General features: G+C 44.3%; 2 protein-coding genes across 7 annotated transcripts in view; both read left to right on the plus strand.

The window, feature by feature from the left end:
- The window catches only part of XPNPEP3 (X-prolyl aminopeptidase 3), a 43,884-nt gene extending 37,235 nt beyond the window's left edge, over positions 1–6,649 (plus strand). For all 3 annotated transcript variants that reach the window (XM_019961861.2, XM_019961860.2, XM_019961862.2), the window contains 2 exons: positions 346–466; positions 4,037–6,649. In XM_019961861.2, the coding sequence (XP_019817420.1) occupies positions 346–466; positions 4,037–4,203 (288 nt within the window). In that variant the 3' untranslated portion in view covers positions 4,204–6,649. The remainder of the gene's footprint in view (positions 1–345; positions 467–4,036) is intronic.
- Positions 6,650–11,027: 4,378 nt separating this feature from the next.
- RBX1 (ring-box 1) lies at positions 11,028–24,027 on the plus strand. 4 transcript variants are annotated; one of them, XM_070790468.1, is made up of 5 exons: positions 11,028–11,180; positions 13,040–13,118; positions 17,885–18,057; positions 20,911–20,996; positions 22,975–24,027. In XM_070790468.1, the coding sequence occupies exons 1-5, from the start codon at positions 11,103–11,105 to the stop codon at positions 22,985–22,987; spliced, it is 429 nt and encodes a 142-aa protein (XP_070646569.1). In that variant the 5' UTR covers positions 11,028–11,102; the 3' UTR covers positions 22,988–24,027. The 4 variants fall into 4 exon arrangements, with proteins under 4 accessions (XP_070646569.1, XP_070646572.1, XP_070646571.1 ...); XM_019961867.2 differs by having other exon boundaries at positions 11,030–11,180; positions 17,885–17,955; XM_070790471.1 differs by lacking the exon at positions 20,911–20,996 and having other exon boundaries at positions 17,885–17,955.
- Positions 24,028–24,551: the final 524 nt, after the last annotated feature.

Consider the following 24,551-nt stretch of genomic DNA (forward strand, 5'->3'; position numbering starts at 1 on the left):
GCATGCTGGAAAAAGAACTGTTCTAACATAATTATCTCCCTCCCCCCCAGAAAAGAAATTTTCACTTGCCATTGTCATTGCTGGGGCGACCCCAGTTAGCATGTGTGTAGTATGAAATGGTAGGAACAGAAATGTGGATTAGTTATTAATAGAATGCCATTGGCAGAATTACACACAAGAGGTAGCAGTTTTCAGTCTCTTAAGCATTAGCCCAGGGATAGATGACACAGGCAGCAGAGCTAAGGGCAGGGGACAGTATTGACACGTATCTCGTGGATTTACACAGGCCCAACTTTTCCCTTAAGGGTCATTGCTCTGATAACACTGTGATCATATCATTTCCAGGCTGCTCGAAAATACTGCCCACATCATGTTGGCCATTACCTGGGGATGGACGTCCACGACACTCCAGACATGCCCCGCTCCCTCCCTCTCCAGCCCGGGATGGTAATCACCGTGGAGCCAGGTAAGGGGAGGTGCCAACAGCCTCCCATCCCCTGGGACACATAATCCTAGTGTTAGATAGAAGGGTAAACACTTTCTTCTTATGTGAACCAATGTAATTAAATTAGAAGAAACAGGAAAATGAATCTCTCCAGTATAGAAGGGAACTTTATTTTAGATCCTCCTTGAGCTTTTTTATTTAACATCACACAATTTGTTTGACTTCTCCAATAAACAACAGATGGGGAATACTTCCTATCAGTAGATATTAAGAAATAAATCTTTATTTTAACCCTGCCTTTGCCAGGACCAGTTTGTACTAGTCTTCCTTTTGTGGTGGGCTGCTGATGCTTGTGGACCCGTGGCACTTTCCTCCAGAGATTCTCAGATTCCTCACGTTCATAGTTGCAGCTCCTCTGCAAACTGCATGGAACTGCCTGCATTGTTCCACTCTTCAGTATCCAGACCCTTTCTCCTGGGCTTCAGAGAGAGCGGGCAGTCTGATGGTTCCCCAGCTTGAATGATGGTAGGCGTGGGGCAGGAGAGAAGTAGTGGCCATGGTGGAGTGTGAAGATGGAGACTACAAGTTACTTTTAAACACAGATGCTGTTTCTGTCATGAAAGCAGATCTCAGTCTTAAATTTCAAGTGTTTTCACATCTAAATTATGTAAGTTATAGCTGGGACACGTCTTTTAAGCTCCACTTTGAGCCCAGGCGTATGTTGGTATCTGTGGCCTTGTTTACCATTTAGTCCAATCAAGTTGGCACTTCCTTAGACTTTGACTACACTTTCCTTTGCTGATCCTTTTCTTATCACAGAACAGCATCTGTGAGTATAGAACAGGAAATTTACAGTTTCTTAAAATGAAAAGACCTGGTATCTGTCTGATTTTATGATTAGAAAGGGAAACTTGGCCTTAGAATTTTTCAGATGTTCATTAAACTCTTCCTTTTTCCTTCTTTATATCATGTGTATCAGTTACATTTATGACTTATTTCAGTATTTCTGCAGCTTCTGGTTGTTGAGACTAATAATCTCTAATAAGTGCTTTTTAAATACATGATAAAATTCTGTATGTCCTTATTTTTGCAAAGTGCCCTTCTTCCAAGGGACTGTTAAGCAAAGAAAGAATGCATTTATGTAATCCACTAGTTCCCAGCATATATTGACATAGTCATAAAGTAACTTTAGTGGCCTGTTTGAGCCATTAGCACATGACAGAATCATGATCAACATTATTGTAGTTGAAGAGATCTTGTAGACTAATAACAAAAAATAACTACAATAATAGTTCTAGTAATGTTCAGTTCAGTTCAGTCGCTCAGTCGTGTCCGACTCTTTGTGACCCCATGAATCGCAGCACGCCAGGCCTCCCTGTCCATCACCAACTCCCGAAGTTCACTCAGACTCACGTCCATCGAGTCAGTGATGCCATCCAGCCATCTCATCCTCTGTCGTCCCCTTCTCCTCCTGCCCCCAATCCCTTCCAGCATCAGTCTTTTCCAGTGAGTCAACTCTTCGCATGAGGTGGCCAAAATACTGGAGTTTTAGCTTCAGCATCATTCCTTCCAAAGAAATCCCAGGGCTGATCTCCTTCAGAATGGACTGGTTGGATCTCCTTGCAGTCCAAGGGACTCTCAAGAGTCTTCTCCAACACCACAGTTCAAAAGCATCAATTCTTCGGTGCTCAGCCTTCTTCACAGTCCAACTCTCACATCCATACATGACCACTGGAAAAACCATAGCCTTGACTAGACGGACCTTTGTTGGCAAAGTAATGTCTCTGCTTTTTAATATGCTATCTAGGTTGGTCATAACTTTCCTTCCAAGGAGTAAGCATCTTAATTTCATGGCTGGAATCACCATCTGCAGTGATTTTGGAGCCCAAAAAAATAAAGTCTGACACTGTTTCCACTGTTTCCCCATCTATTTCCCATGAAGTGATGGGACCGGATGCCATGATCTTCGTTTTCTGAATGTTGAGCTTTAAGCCAACTTTTTCACTCTCCACTTTCACTTTCATCAAGAGGCTTTTTAGTTCCTCTTTACTTTCTGCCATTAGGGTGGTGTCATCTGCATATCTGAGATTATTGATATTTCTCCCGGCAATCTTGATTCCAGCTTGTGTTTCTTCCAGTCCAGCGTTTCTCATGATGTACTCTGCATATAAGTTAAATAAGCAGGGTGATAATATACAGCCTTGACGTACTCCTTTTCCTATTTGAAACCAGTCTGTTGTTCCATATCCAGTTCTAACTGTTGCTTCCTGACCTGCATACAGATTTCTCAAGAGGCAGGTATTCCCATCTCTTTCAGAATTTTCCACAGTTTATTGTGATCCACACAGTCAAAGGCTTTGGCATAGTCAATAAAGCAGAAATAGATGTTTTTCTGGAACTCTCTTGCTTTTTCCATGATCCAGCGGATATTGGCAATTTGATCTCTCGTTCCTCTGCCTTTTCTAAAACCAGCTTGAACATCAGGAAGTTCACGGTTCACATATTGCTGAAGCCTGGCTTGGAGAATTTTGAGCATTACTTTACTAGCGTGTGAGATAAGTGCAATTGTGCGGTAGTTTGAGCATTCTTTGGCATTGCCTTTCTTAGGGATTGGAATGAAAACTGACCTTTTCCAGTCCTATGGCCACTGCTGAGTTTTCCAAATTTGCTGGCATATTGAGTGCAGCACTTTCACAGCATCATCTTTTAGGATTTGAAATAGCTCAACTGGAATTCCATCACCTCCACTGGCTTTGTTCGTAGTGATGCTTTCTAAGGTCCACTTGACTTCACATTCCAGGATGTCTGGCTCTAGGTGAGTGATCACACCATCGTGATTATCTGGGTCATGAAGATCTTTTTTGTACATTTCTTCTGTGTATTCTTGCCACCTCTTCTTAATATCTTCTGCTTCTGTTAGGTTCATACCATTTCTGTCCTTTATCGAGCCCATCTTTGCATGAAATGTCCCCTTGGTATCTCTAATTTTCTTGAAGAGATCTCTAGTCTTTCCCATTCTGTTGTTTTCCTCTATTTCTTTGCATTGATCACTGAGGAAGGCTTTCTTATCTCTTCTTGCTATTCTTTGGAACTCTGCATTCAGATGCTTATATCTTTCCTGTTCTCCTTTGCTTTTTGCTTCTCTTCTTTTCACAGCTATTTGTAAGGCCTCCCCAGACAGCCATTTTGCTTTTTTGCATTTCTTTTCCATGGGGATGGTCTTGATCCCTGTCTCCTATACAATGTCACGAACCTCCGTCCATAGTTCATCAGGCTCTCTATCTATCAGATCTAGGCCCTTAAATCTATTTCTCACTTCCACTGTATAATCATAAGGGATTTGATTTAGGTCATACCTGAATGGTCTAGTGGTTTTCCCTACTTTCTTCAATTTAAGTCTTGACGGTTTATATACCAGACATTTTTATATCTATTATCTCACTTTCACTCCACATTTTTATTGGTAGGTACTGTTAGGATCCTGGCTTTACAGATGAATTGTAACACAAAGAGGTTAACTTACTTGCCCCAAATCATCCAGTCACTGCCATTTTTGAATCAAACATTCGACTTCTTTTTTCTACTTCTCAGGAATTTATATTCCGGAGGACGACCAAGATGCCCCTGAGAGGTTCCGTGGTCTCGGTGTACGAATTGAGGATGATGTGGTGGTGACTGAGGCATCCCCGCTCGTCCTTTCTGCAGACTGTCCCAAAGAGATGAAGGACATCGAACAGATATGCAGTAGGGCCTCTTGACCCTCACGGCAGCCCGCGTGGGTCTCGGGTGCAGGGGGGGTGGACGCAGGTACCTGTGCGTGTGTGCTTTCCAGGGATCTCTGTGTGGATACTTGTTCATGCATTCCCTTGGGGAGTGCTGCAGCTGTGCAAGTCTGTGTGAGTCTGTGTGTTGTCTTTTTGTTTTATGTGGCTAGAAACTTGGAAAAATTGCATTTTTGGACTATATGTTACTGCAACTTTATTAACATTAATTCTGTAGAATTAATGACCGAGACAAGGTTAATGTTAAGATATAAGGAAAGATGTTGGTTACATATGTCCATGCATTCCAGTTGGCACTTGTGGAAAATTCTCTCCAGGTCCTTCCCCTTCTGCACTTTTCCTGAGATCTACCTAATATCATCAAATTTTCGTGTAGTGCTTACACTTCGAGCTAATCACCAGAGTCTGCCCACATTGAAAGCCGCCTGTCTGATTGTGGGTGGCCAGTGTGTACCTTCCATGATACCTGCCTTACCTGTTCAGGAGCCCACGTGAGCCCTCAGGGCACTGGTGTTCTCCAGCCCCATCACTGAGCCACAGTCCAGATTCCAGCAACACTAGCTATCGAACAGAACATTTTTGAGCTTTTTTTACTATTTGGTTGCCTGGGACCTGGAAGGTGTTTAGATTCTTGATAAGGAAGGAAATGGAAGAGAAAGAAAAGTATGTATGTATCTGCTCTAGATCCAGACCACCATCTGTCTGTTTTCAATCTAAAGAGCACTCCTTTCCCAGATATCCTTGCTGTCTTTATAGACTCTTACCACACCGATCCTCAGAGCACAGCCTTGAAGCTGCTTCTCTGGCCAAGGGCAGATCCTCTGCTCACCGAGTTAAGAGTCAGGGGAACAGCACCCAGTTATCATTCTGTGATTTCCTCTAGTGCTGATAAAAGCAAAACATGGAACCCAGCCAGTAGCTGTAAACACCCTCTGATCCTTTCCTTTCTTGGACGTTAGCCTGGATGGGCAATGGGAAAGCCCAGCGTTTCCCTCCATACAGCATTGAATGCAGTTATGTTAAACTCAGTTTGCAGAGTGAACGGGGCTAGACCCCTGCAGATGGTTTATTTGGGAGCTTCAGTCATAGGGGGCTGCTTTAGGAAATAGTGTATTCACCTCCTTTAAACCTGAATGTGAGCCCAAAATGTATAAAACATGCTGTTAGAACATAAATTTAAGAAAATAATTGCTTTAGGGAAGAACAGGCTAGGAGAGGAGCATTGTTGCCTCTGCCACATACTTTTATGGCTGTGAAAGTATTCAGGAGTTGCTATTTTTCTCTGTGATAAAGAAACTATAACTATGTTTTTTTAACTTGAAACACAGCAGTTAAGAAGTAAAATAATAACTCTCCTCTTCCCATAATTGTACCCAAGTTAGGAAGGTACCTCTCATGGTGACTTAAAGATGTCTTCGTGTATCTTCTTTCAAAATATTATCTTTTCATTAACTTTCATATGGTCAGAAAAGGAAAACTACTATAGACATTATATGTTAATTGGGTTTAAAAGCCATAAAATAAGTTAAATCCCCAGATAAAGACACTATATCTCATTAAAATTTTAAAAATGGGCTTTGTTACATATTTTAAGACATACATAACCAACATCCTCCTTAACTTTCTTAATAATAGAAAGACTGCAGACATGATGCGTGATGCTGCCTCTCCCTGTCCTGTGTCCATGTCAGATCACAAGCACAGCACAGCAGCTTTCCGCCAGCCCAGCTGTGACTTCAGAGTCCTTCCAGTAACTGCTGTCAATAAAACAGGAGCTGGGCTTTGAGTTAGACTCTGTCTACCATCCCTCAGCTGGCATATGATCAACGATCATGTAACTTATTTTTGTATGTATGTTAGAAAGTACGTGAGGGCCGGGGTGGCAGCATACAGGACCTCGCTTAGAAGAGGTTTTTATGGTGTGGTTCTATTTTTTTTTTTTTTTTAGTTTCCTGAAGTGGGATCTGTATCCCAGAATGTAAGCTGATAAGGGTGCGTTTTAAGCCTGAACAAATATACTTCAAGCTGAAGTGCTTAATAATTCTAATGACTGTATCTCGAAGCCCTAGGGGTAGAGCAGAATTCCACTATCACAAAGCATGCGAGTCTCCCTGGCTGCTCTCACCTCCACCTGTGTGTCCCTGAGGAACTCAGGGTGAGCATCAGTATTATTCGGGTCAGGGGTCTCCACTGAAATCCAGGCCTTTGGGGGTTTGCTTCATGAGGAGCTGAGAGAACTGCAGTCTTTGCCAGCATTTCTTAATGCTTTGTTTGACTTTTGTGCAATTATATAAGTTCAATTTGGACAAAATGCTGTTACTTTTTAAGGCGCTATTGACTGAAAATAAATACATGGTTCCCAAACAAGGGAACAGCATTTGTTACTGTCATTTTAAAAATAAACTATAAAACAATATAAGAATGTGTGGTTGGTGTTTGTGTGTTATTTTCAAATCTAAAGTTCATAGCTTTAAATGCGACTTTTGTTCTACAAAGTATTTTGTTTTACAAAGCATTCATTGACAACTGTCACAAAATCATGTTGGCAAACTTGGAATAATCTTATCAGTCATAGAAGGGGGGAACCAATGGATTAGATTTACTCAAGGATGTAACATATAACATGGTGACTATACTTGATAACATTGTATTGTAAAATTGAAATCTGCTGAGAAAGTAGAACTTAAATGTTCTCACACACAAAAAAAGAAAGAAATTTGTGAGGTGATGGATGTGTTAATTAACTTAATGGGAGACATCTTTTCACAATATATACGTGTATCAAATCATCAGGATGTACACTTTAAACATCTTACAGTATTGTCAATTACAGCTTAAGGAAACTGGGCAGGCGGGCAGGGGTCAGGGGGGCCTTCCCAGATGGCTCAGTGGTTAAGAATCTGCCTGCCAATCAGGAGACATTCAATCCCCAATCCAGGAAGACCTCACGTGCCTTGGAGAAACAAAGCCCCTGCACCACAACTATTGAGCCTGTGCTGAGTCACTTCAGGCATGTTCGACTCTTTGTGACCCTATGGACACAGGAGTCTCCAGACAGGAATACTGGAGTGGGTTGCCGTGCCATCCTCTAGGGGATCTTCCTGAACCAGGGATCAAACCCGCATCCCATATCTCCTGCGTTAGCAGCTGGGTTCTTTACCACTAGTGCCACCTGGGAAGCCCCATCTGACCATGTGACTGGTTAAAATCCTTCAGTGGTTTCTCCTCACTGCGGATAAAGACCAAAACTCTTTGCATGGCTCTACCAAACATTCTTGCATGACCTGGTTCATACCAGTGGTAAATGTTTATCAACTGACTCTAGGAGGATAAGGGAATCCCTGGTTGTAGCATTTGCCAATTTCCATGGCATAAATAGGACGATTATGGCCAATTTCAAGATACCAACTTACAGAACTGGGAGAAGAGGCTAACAATTGATTCTTGCACATCTTTGCAGACTCTTATCTCACCGGTTCTCTTCATGTTTGAGCCATTCCAGGCTTCTTTACGAGTGTGCTGTGCATTCTATGCTTGCAGCCCCTCCTGTATGCTGTTGGCTGTACCTGGAATGGCACCTTCTTCCACATCCCTCAGTGTGTGTGAGTGCTGGAGCCAAATTGCATCAGTTTGCAGGAGCAACTGTTAACCTTTTGGGAATTTTGCAGTCTGACTGCTAAAGCTACAAATCAGAACTTGACTTCTTTTTTAAGAACTGGTTTTGTTTGTTTGTTTTTAGTATTTATCCATTTGGCTGTGCCAGTTGTTGTACACAGGATCTTTCGTTGCGGCATGCAGACTGTTAGTTGTGGCACATGGGATCCAATGCCCTGAGCAGCGATTGAACCTGGACCCCCAGCATTGGGTGCTTACCGCCTTAGTCACTGGGCCACCAAGGGAGTCCCAACAGCTGTTGTGTTTTCTTTACCAGCATACCACTGCATCCAGGCTTCTTTGTCTGGCTCTCCTTCAGTCTCATACCATTTCCTCTAAGAGGACTTCCTCTACCTTCCAGGCAATCTTTCTGCTTCAAGGCACCCTTTACTTCTCCTTTCCTAAAATTCATTGGAATTATCATTAACTGACTATCGCCTCTTTTGCTACATATGGTAAATTCAATGATGAAAAGGGACTTTTCCAAGTTCTTAGAATATCTAAAGCAATATGGTGTAGTTGACACACAGCAGGTTCTGTGAATATTTTAGGAATATTTGTTGAATGAATGAATGAATGGATGGATCAACTGAACAGAGCTAAACTGAACAGCCTATTGCATTGTAAACTAAAAGTATGAAGGGTAAGAATCTATATGGGGTCTACAAAAAGTTTACGCAGCAGGAGCTAGTATACAGAAAGGCATGGCCAATCATCACAGCCAGGAAAACATCCAAAGGAGAGACCAGTACATGAGGCTTTCACAGCTAAATGGAACAGCCCCACTGTAGCTCTTCACAGAGCAAACAACTTGCAAACTCCTGCTGCTTCCTCTCCTGTATCTCTACAATACCTTCTTCCAACAAAGTTTAAAACTTTTCAAAATTAAAATACGATTAAGTCACTTTTGGGCTTCCCAGGTGGCGCAGTGGTAAAGAATCCATCTGTCGATGCAGGAGGCACAAGAGACTCGTATTAAATCCCCAGGTCGAGAGGATCCCCTGAAAATGGCAACCTACTGCAGCATCTTGCCTAGAAAACCCCATGGACAGAGGAGCCTGGTGGGCTACAGTCCAGGGGGTTGCAAAGACTCAGACATGACTGAGCACGTGTGTGCACACACATGTCACCGTTAGTCCCCTCCCTTACACTGCACCCCTCCGATGCCTTCCAATAACATCTACAATAATATCCCCACCTCATCTGACCCCTACCTGCCTGTCTCCTCTCAACCACCCTCACTCTGTAAGCTTCAAATTTATTCATTCAACACATAGTGGGCACATACAACGGACTGAGCACTGTTCTAGGAGTGTTGGTTATCAATAAAACAATAGGGAATTCCCAGGCTAGGATACCAAGCTTTCACTGCTGTGGGCCCAGGTTCAAACCCTGGTCGGGAAACAGAGATCCCACAACTTGCACAGGGCAGTCAAAAATAAAGAGAATAATAAAATATTCCTTCTCTTGGCCAGACACACAGAAACAATAAATCTAATAAATGAGTAAACAAACAAAAAGTTAGAAGGTACATGTACCATTAAAGGAAAAAGTTCAGTAAAATGAATGGGAAGCATATCATACAGGGTCTTTTAGGCCCTTGCAAGGAATTCAGCTGAAATGTTACTCCTCATAGGGGCCTTATCTAATCACCTATTTTAATATTGCCTCCATCTCCCCTCAGTCTCATGACTTTTTTTGACTTATTGATACCTGCGATTTTCTGATATGTTTGTTGACTTGTATATTATTTCCCTACCAGGTGTTTGACTCCTCATCACTGTGTCTCTCCCATTTACAACAGGACTCAGTACATACTCAATGAATTTGTTGAATGAAGATACATATGCCCTCAATTTACTCTGTTTTCCAATACTCCGGCAGGAAAACAAATAACTGAATTCCTAAAATGGAATCATTAATAAAACTTGCTTTGTACGGTTTCCTCTCACACAAATTTTGTATATTCTTGTCTGGTTAAAGCTGTGGTGGTGTTTCCACAGATTTGTTGTTCTTTACGATTAAGACAAGGAAGCAAATCCTATATCTTCTGGTTTAACAGTAGAGTCAACACAATCCATCACTCTTCAATTTTAAGAGAAAATATGAGGTTTCAAACAAGATTTAAGAGTGATCGAGCAGAGACATACCTCTGCAGGATTAGAGATGAAAAAGTGGAGCCTGATCTAGAGATGGGAGGGTGACAGAAAGTACAGGTGCTTTTGCGGTTAAGGAATGATCAGTAACAATAAGTGGCAAATATCTCACACAAATACTTCAAAAAGCGCAGCGACTTCAAATGCGATGATAGCGCAACTAGAGGAAAGAGGGCCGAAATTAAGGAGAAAGATGAGCACTCGTTGAGGAATGAGAAGAGTGTGCTCAAGCGAGTGAAGATGAAATCGTGCACTTTAACCACAGACCCATCCAGGGCGGACTGGTATATTTGGGGTAGGCTGGAGCCGGCACCTCCCAGGCTCCTAAACCTCCTCCGTCCACCTCCTTCATGGGCAGGTGAAGGCAGGGCTGGAGAATGCCTGTTCAGTTCAGTCCTGGGGAGGGCACTGGGCAGGAGGGGAGACCATCTTCCCACTGAATCCTGAGGATTTCCCGGATTGGAATCAGGAAATCGAACGGCCTTTCAGGGAGGGTAAGCACCTCCGAAGGGTTCAGAAGCCGACCAGTATCTGGAAAGCCCAGTGTGAGGTCTCGGGTTCAGCGGCAGCAGGAGGCGGGACGCCCACCCTTGCTCCTTCCCCGGAAGAACGCGACGAGGACCGGCGGGCAGGGGGTGCTGCGCGGCGCCGGGAAACGAGAGGCGGAGCCGGTGCTGCAGGTCGCTGTGCAGGCGGAGGAAGAAGCCGCCGCCCCAGCTGAGAGTGTGGCTGGGGGCTTCCCGGGGGAGGGCAACAAGAGCGAGTCCTTTCGAACGTCTCCACCCGGCTCGCTTGCGTCGGCCTGGCCCCGCCCCGCCCCGCCCCAGCCACTCCGGCCTCCGCCTCCTCCCGGCCAACGCGGGGTAGGTGTGTGAGGGGGTAGGATTGGGGGGGGAAAACCAGCGCCAGCGCCTTTAAGGGGCGTGGCTACACGCTCCGCCCCTACCTGCCCCTAGCGCGCCAGTGATGGGTGGGGTGAGGGAGGAGGTGCCAGGGTGGGAGGGGAAGCGAAGCGTGCGCTAGCGCGCAGGCGCAGTAGCCGGCCGACAGCCTTGTGTTTCCAAAATGGCGGCAGCGATGGATGTGGATACCCCGAGCGGCACCAACAGCGGCGCGGGCAAGAAGCGCTTTGAAGTGAAAAAGGTTGGGTCTCGCCAGCGCCTTCCTCGGGGAAGCTAGAGAGGCGCGGATCTGGCTGGCAGGCCCGAGGATGACCGAAGCGCGGAGGAAAGGGCTTCATTTCAGGGCGTTCCTGGGACAGGGTACCAGGAAAGGAAGCCAGGGGGCGGGCCTTAGGATTGATCGGCGTGGCTGCGGCCCACTGTCCGTGGCGGTGTTGGTTTCCTTCAGAGGCTGAGGGGCCAATCACGGAAGTGCTTATTGAGATAGCGCGGTTGCGACTTGGCTGCAGGAGCCAAGCGCTTGAGCTGTCACTGGAGTGGCGGAGGGGTGGGGAAAGAGCGGGTGGGGTGGGTGGAAGGGGGGAGTCGGAGCCTTGCGGCGGGTGGAGGATGGGGGCAGTGCGGCGAAAGCCAGGAACCTGAGGTCCTACCGCATTGGAGGCCTCTGAGGACCCGGGCTGGACATCTCCGTGCCCTGCCCCTGTGCGAAACTTGGAGTCCCTCTGACGGACCACGACCTGGTGTTCGCCTAACCGAGGCCTCCATTAGCCCTCTCCGGCCCTCGCCCCTGCCAAGTTGAAAGTGTCTCGAGTGTAACTCTTGGCTCTTCTAAGAGGTCTGTAGGTTTGTCACAAAGCTGCCCCGGTCCTGCGGTCATATCCAGAAACCCCCTGTCCAAAAAAAAAAAAAGCATGGTGGAATTCGTTAAAAAGAAAATGTGAGCTCAAACCTTGTGTCATTTAGCGAGAGTTGAGTACTAGTTGCGAACGACCTGGTAGAAATGGAAAAGCAGAAATGTGTGGAACGTGTCTTTTTGCATGAAATGCCTTACGGTTGTTTGCAACTGTACAGTTTGGGAGTAAAGTGCCGATTCCCAACTAAGGTAAAACAAATATGTACAAAATGAAGACTCTGAAATAGGGAAGATGTTGTTCCTGCAACATCTGGCCTAGACCCTGACAGTTTTCCCCCTCCTGGTGCTTTTTGTCGTTTCATTGTGGGCACTGCATGCTCAGGTACAGCTAGCAGCCATATTGAAGAATAGAAGTAGGATTTTTTTTTTCCCCCTCCAAGTTGAAGCTGTCGTGTGAAAAGTACTGAAGAAGTTACCAGACACTGAGAATTAGGCTGGAAAGAGATGCAGGTTTAGGAAGTGGCACCAGATTCGTGGATGAAAAGGAGTTTGGGAATATTTATAATTGCGGAAGTCAGAAGGTTGAGTTACTTAAATGCTACTTTTAGATAAACTCTTGCGGAAATTAATATAATAGTCTAAGCAGATAGGAAACAAAATTGTAAAGTTTGTTGTGCAATTATCTTGTAAGATTTAAGTGATGACCTTGGTGTGTACTGACACTGCGTGATTGGTTATCCGCTTATCCCATGATTACCCGTTTTATGATCCAGTCATCATCTTAGTTCATTCTGTTCCTTGCTTTCCCCTATTCCTGGTTCCAGAGTTGCCTTGAAGAGCAGATATTCATTTATACAGAAATTGAGCTCTCCTGCAACTGCCAGGAGAGCCTGCGCAATAATTCAGGTTTGTGATTTTTAGACCTAAAACAGGCACTTAAACATCATTCCTGATCTGTTTACATTGACATGGCCACCTAAACTGTAGGTAAAAATTAAAAGATGACATTCATTTCTGTGTTCATATACTCAACTGTTGGGAGAATGGGTGTGCATAGTGTAGCCCTTGCTCTCTGAAATAATAAATGAGAGTAAGGTGATATCCAGCAGCTCTTTTGTTTAGTGGCCCTTGTAGCCAAAAAGATGATAAGTGCAGCATGAAATCCTAGAGCGTGTGTGTGGTTTGTGTCGTGTGTGTGTCTATGTTACGAGGAGTGGAGTGCATTGTTCTCCCTTTTCTCTTTGCAGTGGAATGCAGTAGCCCTCTGGGCCTGGGATATTGTGGTTGATAACTGTGCCATCTGCAGGAACCACATTATGGATCTTTGTAAGTAATTGAAGGAGGATGGGGGGGAGTTGAAAAGGTTACAGAGATTGCGGCTATCCTGATGTGACCAATTTTCTTCTCCACAAAGAAATATAGTCAGAGCATTTGGGGCCTTCTACATCTAGTTTCAAATAAAGTAGCTTTTTATGATATCCTGCAGGCATACCCATCTCTCAGAATAAATCTGCTCAACCTAAAGATGGCAGGGCCACATTTAGAATGAATTGTGGACACCCAGGTCCTGTTGACTAGATCCTATTTCCCATCATGTAACCACACTCAAAGGCAAAAACAGTGAAAGAAAGAAAATTAACTTTGAGCTAAAACGTTCTGTCCAGCACTAGTTTTTGCTGGGGGAAATTTATGACGAAAAGAGGCCCAAGAGTGGATTTTCAGTGTTAGCCCCAAATGTAGTGAGAGGACATCACTGCCGACACCTCGGTAGTCAGTTCATTGCTCTAAAGAAATTTCATTTCAATTTCCACATATTTCATTACACATAGTGGGCAACACGTAGCAGGTTTGCTTTTAATTGTTGATGGAAGTTAGTATCCTTAGAGTAACGGGCCAGAATGTTGGTCACACCAGGAACAGTCCTTTTTTCATCCAGATACTAAAATGGTTTGATTGAAATCAGAAATAGCGCAAAGAATGTGCAGCTTTCTAGAATTGAAGTTGTAACTTAGTTTTAAATGACTTACCTGTCTCTTCGGCTTTCTCTTGAGCCGCTGTCCTGCTTTACTCTGGTAGTTCCTCTGACTTCCTCTCCATTCTTGAAGTGCCCATGCTCTTGTTTAGAACCCTTATATATCCTGTTTGAATCTTCTCCATCTCTTCTCTACCACTCTCCACCTATCTTTATCTGACTCAGCACTGTCTAAGTGTAAGTCAAAAATGCAGGCACATACATAATTTAACGTTTTCTGATACTCATATTAATAAACAGATGATTTGTATTTTATCCTATATCCAGGATATTTTAAATTTCAACATGTAATCAATATTTTAAAGCGAAATATTTTACTTTTTGTCTTTTTTGTACTAAGTTTTCAAAGTGCATTTTACACTTCCAGTGCGTCTCATTTCAGACTAGCCACATTTCAGGTGCTCAATAGCCATACGTGGCCAGGGCTACTTATTAGGTCATGCAGAACTAACCGCTAGTTGGTCTTCAGATCTCACCTTAAACTTGCTCATAGACGTTTTCCCTGACCGTACTTACATACACACAAACACAAGCGTTTCCGAGATGTCCTGTAGTTTCCTTTGAGATTCTGTGGCAGTCATTTACCTTAGTTGGCTCTTTATAATTCCGTGTTGTTTACAGCTGTGTTCCTGCATCGGGCGTAGTGTTCTAGTACATAGTAGTCTCTCCCTAGGTGCTTGCTCTGTGAAGAACAGAAACAAACGGGACCAGTCTGATCACTGCAACTTGGAAAGCACAAAGCAAATATTTTGCGTTGGAAAGTAGTCTTGGTCTGTGTTGGTTGTTTACTGCCCTTGGTGTCTTTGAGTTTTGACCCTGTTTTAACACTTTTTCACACGACAGTCAAAGCAGATCAGCAGCTACCATGATGTTTAATGGAGATAGAAAAGACCCATCACAGAAAAACACATGCACGGTTTTACATGTGCTTGGGTGGGGTTTTTGATTACATGCTTGCCCTTTTTTTGGGGGGGGGGAGGGGGCTGTGCATTTTCACAAGGAGTTGTTCCCAGAGAAAATTTTAGTTTCTTGAGGCTCTCTTCTATAAATACTTAATGATTTTATATAATCCTGACTTTTTTTTTTTTAACTTCTTGTGATTAAGTCATTGTGTGTCTCTGGTTGCAAGAGAATGTACTTCTTGAGAAGACAGTGACAGACAAAGGCCATTGATACCGTCTTCTCTTAGTGTTGAACGCTTGAGGGCTTGATGTGGGCTCTTAGGTAGACACCTGCTTTATCATATATTTTAAATGTTGGGTGCAGAAGGAGAGCATTGAACTCCTATAACAAAGTGATTTCACGTCGTGTGTTTTATTATTTGATGAATATTCACACCCTGGGCATTTTGCAAGGCTCCAGGATAAAACAGCAACTGGGCTCGGGTCTCTACCCTTATGAAACATAGCCTTCTGCTTATTACAGACACTAAAGAGAAATCTGATCGCCACAACTAGACTTGTCTTCCTTTCAAAAATGAATTATGGTTCTTGTAAAAAAAACTTTTCGTTAAAGATGAAAATAAGAATCTTGATTTAGCAGTGGCCATTTTCTAACAAATTCCGGCCTGGCGTTAAATGAATAATTATATACATAGTTGTAAATAAATGAGTAATTATGGCTGAGCTCCAGTTGAACCCACCTGCAAAGCATTCTCGGTCTGAAGACTTCCCTTTTGGCCTCCAGATTGATACTGTATGTCCTACTATGGCCTCGGACTTCACTTTGCATTACCCTGCTTCTTGGTGCTTTTAAGAGTTGCTGAAAAATGCAATCTGCTAGGTGTCATTTTCTCCATTACCTCTGGTAATCTTGTCCCAGATAAAAGGTTGTCCAGAAGTGCTTAGACCCAGCCTTTGCCCATAAGTTAGTCTTTTCCTAAAACCACAAAAACCTAAAACCGCAAAAAAGATCCATCAGTGTTTTCAAAGGGTGAAATCTCTTCACTTCCGGGAAGAAGCTGTTGCTTCTTTAGCAGTCCTCTGGTGGTGATGGCCCTTGTATTAAAGTCCTCAAGCTTTGTAAGTCACATGAAATACACTTCTGCCTTTGCAGGGGTCTGATAAGAACCTGTTGCATGCTGCTTTTTTGTCTGCTTTAGGCTGACAGTGAGCAATTTCTTCCCCTGTTTAAGCAAACGACTAAACCCCTATGCTCACTCTCTGAACCGAAAGCTTGAAAACATTTTATCTTTGAGAACACTTTAGTAATTTTTCATGCCTTATCCCCTTTTATCTGGCATTCTAGATTGCAGTCCTATTTCTGCTTTTTAAAATTATTGTTAAAGTGTAGCTGACTTAGAATATTTTATTAGTTTCAGGTGTACAACCTAGTGATTGAAAGTATAGTGTGTACTCCCTTTGACGTTATTATAAAATGTTTGCTATATTCCCTGTGCTGTACAGTTTATTGTTCTTTGTTAAGAATTTTCTGATAAAGAATAGATACATATTTGGCCCCCATTCTCTCTATTTATAGAAGCCATTTTTGTTTCCTTATTCAAGTACTGAGAGCCTAGTTTGCACTTGGCATAGAAAGACAGCCCCCTAAACATATGTAGGCCTAGAAAAATTTAAACATGGTAATATACTTTGAAAGAGTTTCATTATTAAATAGTAATAATTGTGCCTCTTACTTAGCTAATTTCTTAATACATGGTCCACATCTAAGTGAGAGGATTCCACTTGAAGAACATCAGATTTTCTTTTCTCTGCCATCTCTTTGAACAGGGTACATTCACAGACCCCATGCATTCTTTTTTTTTTTTTTAATATTTTAAAATCTTCATTTATTTATTGGGCTATACCAGGTCTTAGTTGCAACATGTGGGATCTAGTCCCCTGACCAGGAATCACACCAGGCCCCCTGCATTGGGACACAAAGTCTCAGCCACTGGCCCACCAGGGAAGTTCCCACTATGTATTTTGAATATATGACATAGACCCTAGGTTCTCCACTTTTTTCAGAAGGAAAACCAGTTACTCTCTTTAAACTGAATCTGGGTAGCAAAGAAGTTCTGTGATTTCAGATCCTTTGCCATTCAGGAAAAGCATTATTATGTTATATATCACTTCCCAAGACCAAGTTAACATCTCAGCATTATTTTCTTACAGTTTTACTATCTTCCACCTATGAAAGTTTGAAATAATTGCCTCCTATTAAATAGTCTTTCCCGAAGCTTTTTATTCATCGGAAAGAAGACTCCATTTAGTTACCACCTTCAGAGAAAGCAAATTACACGTTAGTAATTTCTGTTCTTGGAATATTTATCCCCAATAGAGCTTTACTCATCCTTTCTTGATCTCAGTCAAATTTTCATTCCATTTAAGTTCTCTCCCTTCCCCCTCTAAAATGGATATTCGGGTAGTTTGCAGTAATTTGTTCCACTCACTGGTCAGAAACGTCTCGGGACAGTAAGCATCACAGCTGGTGACCCCAATTCTCCAACCTGTCGGCCTCACAAATTTGCTGTGCTGACAGCGCTTTGAGGACCTGAGTTCTGATGTCCTCGCACAGAGCATCCGCAGCCCTCTACACCCCTTTTATTTGCTCTGTCCCAGCTCCATGTGTCTACCTGACTCCTTCAGGGACTGGAGCTTGTCACTGAGGCTTTCACGTGGCAAACCTGGGTGGTGTAAGGGCCCAACAGCAAACATTCACCCCGCGTAGAGAAGATGCCAGTTCTCGGAACACCAAGAGTTAGGAGGTGGCTTTAAAAATTTACTAAATTTACCACATTATGAGGAATCACTGTCATTTGGACAAGTCAGGTCACGTTGAGACTTAGAAAGCGCCCTTTGCTGTGTTACTCTGTTTTTGAATCAGGGGAGGAATTCTTTGCAAAGCGTGCTGTTAAGTCAGCTCTGCCTTCTCTGTTCATCACCCCTTTCCACATTCATTAAAAAACAATTATGACTAATTAACCACTTGAGATTCTGTTCCCGTTGAGGCCATCATCATCACCCCCTGCCCTGTCATGTCCTCCCGTGTGGGTAGAGCCACTGGAGGTCAAAGGTGGTTGCTCGTGGGGCCAGTGATCGTGTCGCTCTTGTTCCCACAGGCATAGAATGTCAAGCCAACCAGGCGTCCGCTACTTCTGAAGAGTGCACCGTGGCGTGGGGCGTCTGTAACGTAAGGCAATATCTTTTCCTCCCAGCGTGGCTTGTACCGCTTCTCCTGCCTGCCCATCTTGTAACTAGGGAAAAAAAGACTAGCCCACCTTTCTCCACAAAGGTACACAGATAGCAAAAAAAAAAAGGCATATAAAACCATTGTACTATTCACCTGTAAAAAGTATTAGTTAAGAGGCAGCAGTTCGTCTCAACTATGAAGTATACCAGCATCCGCAGCAACATTGTTGGGCTTTATCTTTGAGAATTGACTTCAAAGCCTACGGCACAATCGTTGGAACATTATGTTAGTGGAAATCTGTACTTTCTTATCAGATTTTCTTAAAGGCTGAGTGTCTTGTGGAACTAAGTTAGGTGAATAAATTGAGCATTCCTGTGAATGTTGCTGGGGGGTCGGGGTGGAGGGGGCAGATGTACCAAGTTAGCATTTGGGTTTTTTTTTAAATGTGCTTCGTGACAGAAATGTTTTGTGCAGCCTCGTTGGACTGAATGTACAGCCTTCCAGGGAGTGACAGCTGTGAAGGATAATAGACATGAAATATGTTATTTCCAGCACGTTAAAAATTCATCCTTATAGCCATGTAGTCCCAGTCATATGAGCTAAAAATGTCCTGTCCGGGTGTCCTGTGTCCAGGGGACTGAGAGCTCCCAGCATGACACAGGCCTAAGAAGCCACACTCGAGTCAGACCACCACTCCCTGTCTCTGTGACTGACTTGCTAGGCAGCTGCGGGCAAGGTATTGGCCCCTCTAAGCCTCATATGAAGTGGAGCTGTTAGTATACTGCTTAGCATCATAATCAGGATGAAATGATTTTATGTTTAAAAAAAGATGCTTAGAGGAGTTCAGGGTTTGGGTGGGGCATGAGCCACCCATCTCCTTGCATGGCCCTGCAATAAACCTTTTTCTCTGCTCAAAAAAAAAGTGCCTAGAATACCTCCTGCAGGTCCCTTTGGCAGTCTCACAGTAGCTCCTGTTGGTCAAGGGACTGCATGTGCCACCTTCAAGGATAAAGAATAAAGCATATTGGGCTCTTGGCTCTCTGTGGCATCCAGGTGTAGAGTGAGAACCATGTCACTTTGTGGTGGAAGGAAAAGCAGTGCGCTGCTCCTTAAATTTGACTCAGGAGAGTCACACTCAGAGAACCTGCCACCAGGAAGAGCAGCAGGTGTGCCTGAAGCCTTGGACTAGTCCTGGGTTCCCGGGTTGGGTCTTCTATGACACTGACTGGCTCTGTGAATTAGGCACGTCACTTAACTCATCTGGGCTTCAGTTTCACGTCTGTAAAATGAAGATGGTGATACCCGTCATGCTTGGCAGGGTTGCTGCAGGCTCCAGTGAGGTGATAGGTATTCATAGCCCTCCTGTTAAGTGTAAAGCACGAGGCAGTGCGTTTTGAGGCTGCTGGGTACGTCCATTGATAGGTCTTAGATTGTTGGCAGGAGGAAAGCTGGGATCGAGGATGTTCAGGGGTGCTGTCCTGGCCCAGCAGCCTCATTTGCAGCCCCTCTTTCCCTCCGTCTTCAGGGTGGGGCGCAAGTACAAGGACCCTGAACACTGGCAAAGAGCCTAGTGGGGCAGCTGGGAGGGAGAAGGGGGTCCTGAATGCCCTTAGGTGAGCCTGTCCCCATTGCCTGGGGATTGAAAAAATGCCTCCATTTTCTGCCCTTTGGAAATGTTGTTTTTCCTCTTTTTCACCGTAAGTCAGGTGAGCATCAGGACGAAAAGGATCTTGCAAAGGGCCGTCACTTTGGGAGTCTTTGTCCCTGAGTAGCCCCAGTGCACTAGTATGGACTCTAGTCTTCATCACTGCATTCTGTTTCTGTCTGTGTGGAAAGTCAGTTTTCACAGATGATAATCCACATTATGATTCTTTAAGTTCCATGCATGTTTGGGTAGACACACTGACCAGGTTTCAGGGCTGTAAGCCAGGCCTGCCCAAACTTTCATTGTGTGTTGGGGTGTCAGCACTTCTCCCCAGTCCCCACCTCAGCCGACCCGTCGTGGCTCAGATGCAGGGACCCTTGTTGCTCCATCCTGATGCTGCTCACACGAGCAGGGCTGGAGGATAAGCATCATTGCAGAAGTGCTGTGATCAGCATCTGCATGTCCCTAACACGCACAGACTTTGCTTTTCCCCAAACCCAAAGGCCAACCCCTCATTCCCTGTCAGCGCCCAGCGTTCTTGGTGCTTTCGCCCTTTTACTTCCCATCTGGATCATGGAACCAGCCCTTTGATGCTCTTCCAGCTGCTTGCATGCAGAATGCCCATCACACTGCTTCCTCTTACCCTGATTTTTTTTATCTGATTCCTTTTTTAAGACAAAGTCTCACCCACTACTAGAGGCTTGTTAAGTACCAAGCTTTTGTAATATCAATGCCTCTATGAGCAAATCTGCAAATACAGTCCTTTGGGCAGTGTTGAGCTGGGTGTGGAAGGTCGGGGACGTGCCCATCGCAGTTCTGGGTGGTTGGCGGGAGTGATGCACTGCCATGTGCTAAGGAGAACCCTCTCCTCCTGGGGTTCCCTTCTCCAGGATGGGGAGGGAGCTGGAGACCAAGAGTGGGCAATTTGAAATGTGCGGATGATTGAGGGCCTCCTTTTGCCTGTGTGTGAGGAAAGCAAGCCTCCCCTCCAGGCCGACAAGACCCAGGGAGCCCCACTCCATCTTACCTTAGGAAAGGGGAAGAGACCTCATTGCGTGAACACCCACCATGCGTCCTAAACGTGTGCTTCATTTGGTAGGAACGAAGCCTCGCAAACGTTTCGTGGGCCGTGGCCTGGTACCTAACCGGGTGTAACCCCTCGTAGACCTCTTGTCTCCCATTGTGTGTTGCCTTCCTTGGTTCTTCTCCAGCCGCTGTATATCACCACCCTGCTCCCCTTGAGACGTATTGTCCGTAGACGGCTGAGCCTGCACAGAATTATTTTTAATAAAATGTATCTTTTCTTCCAGCATGCTTTTCACTTCCACTGCATCTCTCGCTGGCTCAAAACACGGCAGGTGTGTCCGTTGGACAACAGAGAGTGGGAATTCCAAAAGTAGGTGTCCCTGGCTGTTTCCACTTTGTACGTAAGGTTGGGTGTGTGGTCAGTGCCATTCTTGGACTCACGTCAAGCTGGAGGGTGCACAGTTTTAGAAGATGAAGACATAAAACATGCTCGGTTCGTAAACTAGCTTTCGGTTAGACAAGGACTCGTGTCTGTTTAAAACGCATAAGGTGAACCAACATTAGAAACTTGCAGCCTAGAGTTTGCCAGCCATCTAGGTAGGGTCTTTGGACGTAGTAGTAGAAGCTTGCAAATTCTCATTTTGCAAGCTATTAAATATTTCCACAATCACATCAATAATAAGGCTCCAGGGGCTAACTCATGTCACCTGTCTTTGCTTTGGGCTAGAATTATATCCTGTTTCATTGGTTTATCTCACAGGGATTAATTCTGATACAGGGTTTATGGCTATCTCAACTAAATCATTATTGCTGCTGCTGTTAATTGTAGTAGCGTGTAATTAATACATGGCATGCAAATTTTCAAAAATTCAAATGGTCGGTCTGGACTAGTAATTCCTAAAAGAGGAATTTCTGGTTTAAGAGTATGTATGTTTCTATTTTTTGATAGTGTCAGATTTTTTCCTTTCCCAAGAATATGTACTAATTCACAGCCCCTACAAACAGTGAAGCAGAAGACTGCATTCTCCATTTCTTGCCAGTGCTCTGTTATCAGACGTTTTCATCTTAGCTACTGACAGGTGAAAATCAGTTTTCAATTGTATATTTTAAAACTTTGAGTAAAGTTGGGCCGCTTTTCATGTTTTTATGCCTGTTGTGTTTTTCTGTGAAACACTTTTTTATCTGTTGAATTTTCAGTTAATTTATCAAATTTTTAATGGAAAGGGGGATTTTCGAAGTTCTCGAGAGGCCTTTGTAATTGACTGTGCCGTGGAGCAGGCTCAGGGTGCCGTTTCAGACCAAAACTGTCTCACGTAGCCCGTACGCGTGCCCAGGGCTGAGCCTAAGAAGTGGGGGTGTGAAGAGTCCCCCTGCTGGGCTTGGCCCTGTCGCTTTATCCAGCTGGTGACTTTGCCTGGCTGTGGTTATGAGTGCCCTGGGAAAACAAATTCATAAGAAGCAAATTTCATTTCAGCATGCTTTAATCTGATGGATAACTTCCAGGTTATTCTCACTAACAAGCTGGAGCTCTACCCTGTGAGGACTTTTTTAGAGAATATTTAAGCGAATTTCTTATAAGGAGTGCTTAAAGAATCTAGCAGCCTTTCAGGATGATGGCAACAGTGATGCAGAGTTCTGGTGCCCTGGTCTCCACCTGTGTAACGAAGTATTTTCATTAGAGGCGAACTACCCGCTAAGAACCAGGACAAAAGATTAAGATAATAATGGATTCTGTGTTCAAGAAATCTTATATGTGGAAAAAATGTCCTGTCATTGGTTATAATCTTTCTGGAGCCAAATTTTGGCCTCTGGGGAAATCAGAAAGGCCCTGAGATCCACACCTCGTTTCTCGACAGTTCTCTTTCTGCGGTGCTCAGTGGACTCAGGGCTGTCATTGGAACTGGTGATAGATTTTGACACTGAAGGCTGTTCGGTTACTGTTCTCTGTACGAGCCTTACCCTAAACTAGCCCGAGTACGGGAGTTGAGGGGAAGAGGCGGCCCACAGGGAGGGGGGCAGAGGATTCAAGCTGTCTTAGCCACTTACTGGCCATCAGGTGCAGCTCCCTTTCACAAGCATCAGCTGTGACTCCTCCCTGTTACTGCCCTGCATCTGCCTGGCACCTGGAAAGAGTCAGGCGGGTACAGTTGAGTGGGGGACCATCACTATGAAGAGGGTGGTAGGGACAATGTTACAGGAGGCTGGTAGGCTGAAACGGGCAGAGACCAGGGTTGTAACCCAGTCTTCAAAGTTTTAACCAGATTGGCGGATATATTTTTAGCAGGTGTTACAGTCTCAAACAGGGAATCACAATAAGGAATGAATTAATAATTTACTTTGTCTTCCAGGTATGGGCACTAGAAAAAGAGAATTCTTCGATCAAGCTCAACTGTTTTTTTGTTATCCACTGAATGACTTGCCCTCCTGTTACGTAATTATAAGTTAGATAGAACCGTGTCTCTTCTGCTTTGTCTTTTCAGTTTGCTATTCCGGCAGCCATACTGTATTCTGTGTGAAATAAAATCCAGTTGGATTCTAGAACAGACGCTGTCTCTTGTGTATGTGCAAAAAGTGAATGCAAGTAAAGAGCCCTCCCGCCCCTTTCTAGGGTGGAAGGCCAGGTTTTGAAAGTGAGACGTTTGTTCATCAGAGCCAAAGCAGGATCGTCCTGCGAGCACGTCGCTTGGTCTCGAGGAAGCCTGGTCCACAGCCTGGCTGCTGATGGTGATCTTGGGCGAGTGGTCTCTCTGCTCCGAGCTCTTCCTCCTCCGTGAAGTGGCTGCCAAGGACTAAACAGGATCATCTGGGCACAGAAAGAGGCCTTATAAACTGTGAGAACGCTGTTCAGGTGTTAACTTTGTGTATGACGTGTCGCTTTCTCAGTTTAGTTTAGAAAAGTTAACTTGAAAAAAAAATTAATATGTTATATTGGCTGGCAGTGGAGTAATGTGTGAACTCAAATTGGAAATCAGTGTCATTTAGAGTTAACGGGAGAATTCAGGTTTCCCTTCTCCACCACCACCCTTTGTAATTTGTTTAAAATGCCTTGGCCGTGAACGGAACTGCCCGTTTTAACACTACTTCAGTCTCTTAGCCTTTAAGAGGAGGGTTAATTTACTGCAGTGATTCTCAAAGTGTGTGCTGAGGACTTGTGGGAGTAATAGAAACACTTTCAGGAGGTTCACGAAGTTCCTTTTCTGGCTGCATGTCTGTAAAAGGCCAGTTTTTCTTTTTTTCCTTCAACCAAAGCAACGTATTGAATGAAGACGCAGAGCAGCGAATCCAGCTGTCTTCTGCTAAGTCAGATATAAAAAAGATTTGCAAAAATGTAAAACGGTGCCACTCTTCTAACTTCTGTTTTGAAAAACTAACTTTGAATAAAAATATTTATGTTAACGTGATGGATTTTTGTTCTTTTAAAGTCTTTTAAATGTCTCAGTTTGATTTCCACAGTGGTAAATATGTATAGATGCAAGTCCCATAAAAACTCTTTGGTTTCGTCAGTGTTTAAGGTCATAAGGGGATCCTGAGACTCAAAAGTTTGAGAACCTCTAGCTTAGTAAGTAAGAACTTTGAGGTCCAGCCTGGGTGGAACCCAGCTTCCCCACTTGGCCGCCAACTGTGCAGGTGCTCAGGGCCAGGCGGCTGGTGCCGTCGATGTTCCTTCCACCCTCGGCAGAAATCACCTCCTTTAAACCCCTTTCCGGTGGTCATTCACACTGCAGGAACACTTCAGCGATGCAGAAGAACTGTTTTCACATAGCTGGCGTCACATATTTGCAGAGTTCTGCCTGGGTATCCATAAGGACCCTTGGTTGCAGAGCAGCCAACTCCAGCTTCCGCTTAGGTCATGGAATGTTTGTGAGGGCCAGGGGGCTGTGTCCTCTGAAAGGAGAAAGGGACACAGAGGGGCTGGACATAAGAA

The sequence above is a fragment of the Bos indicus genome, chromosome 5 (assembly GCF_029378745.1).
Source record: "Bos indicus isolate NIAB-ARS_2022 breed Sahiwal x Tharparkar chromosome 5, NIAB-ARS_B.indTharparkar_mat_pri_1.0, whole genome shotgun sequence".
NCBI classification, from domain to species: domain Eukaryota; kingdom Metazoa; phylum Chordata; class Mammalia; order Artiodactyla; family Bovidae; genus Bos; species Bos indicus.

Coding starts and splice junctions, on each gene's coding strand:
- RBX1 (XM_070790468.1), top strand. CDS start 11,103: ATGGCGGCAGCGATGGATGTGGATACCCCGAGCGGCACCAACAGCGGC. Junction 11,181..13,039: donor AGCGCTTTGAAGTGAAAAAG/GTTGGGTCTCGC, acceptor TTCTCTTTGCAG/TGGAATGCAGTAGCCCTCTG. Junction 18,058..20,910: donor GCCCACCTTTCTCCACAAAG/GTACACAGATAG, acceptor CTTTTCTTCCAG/CATGCTTTTCACTTCCACTG.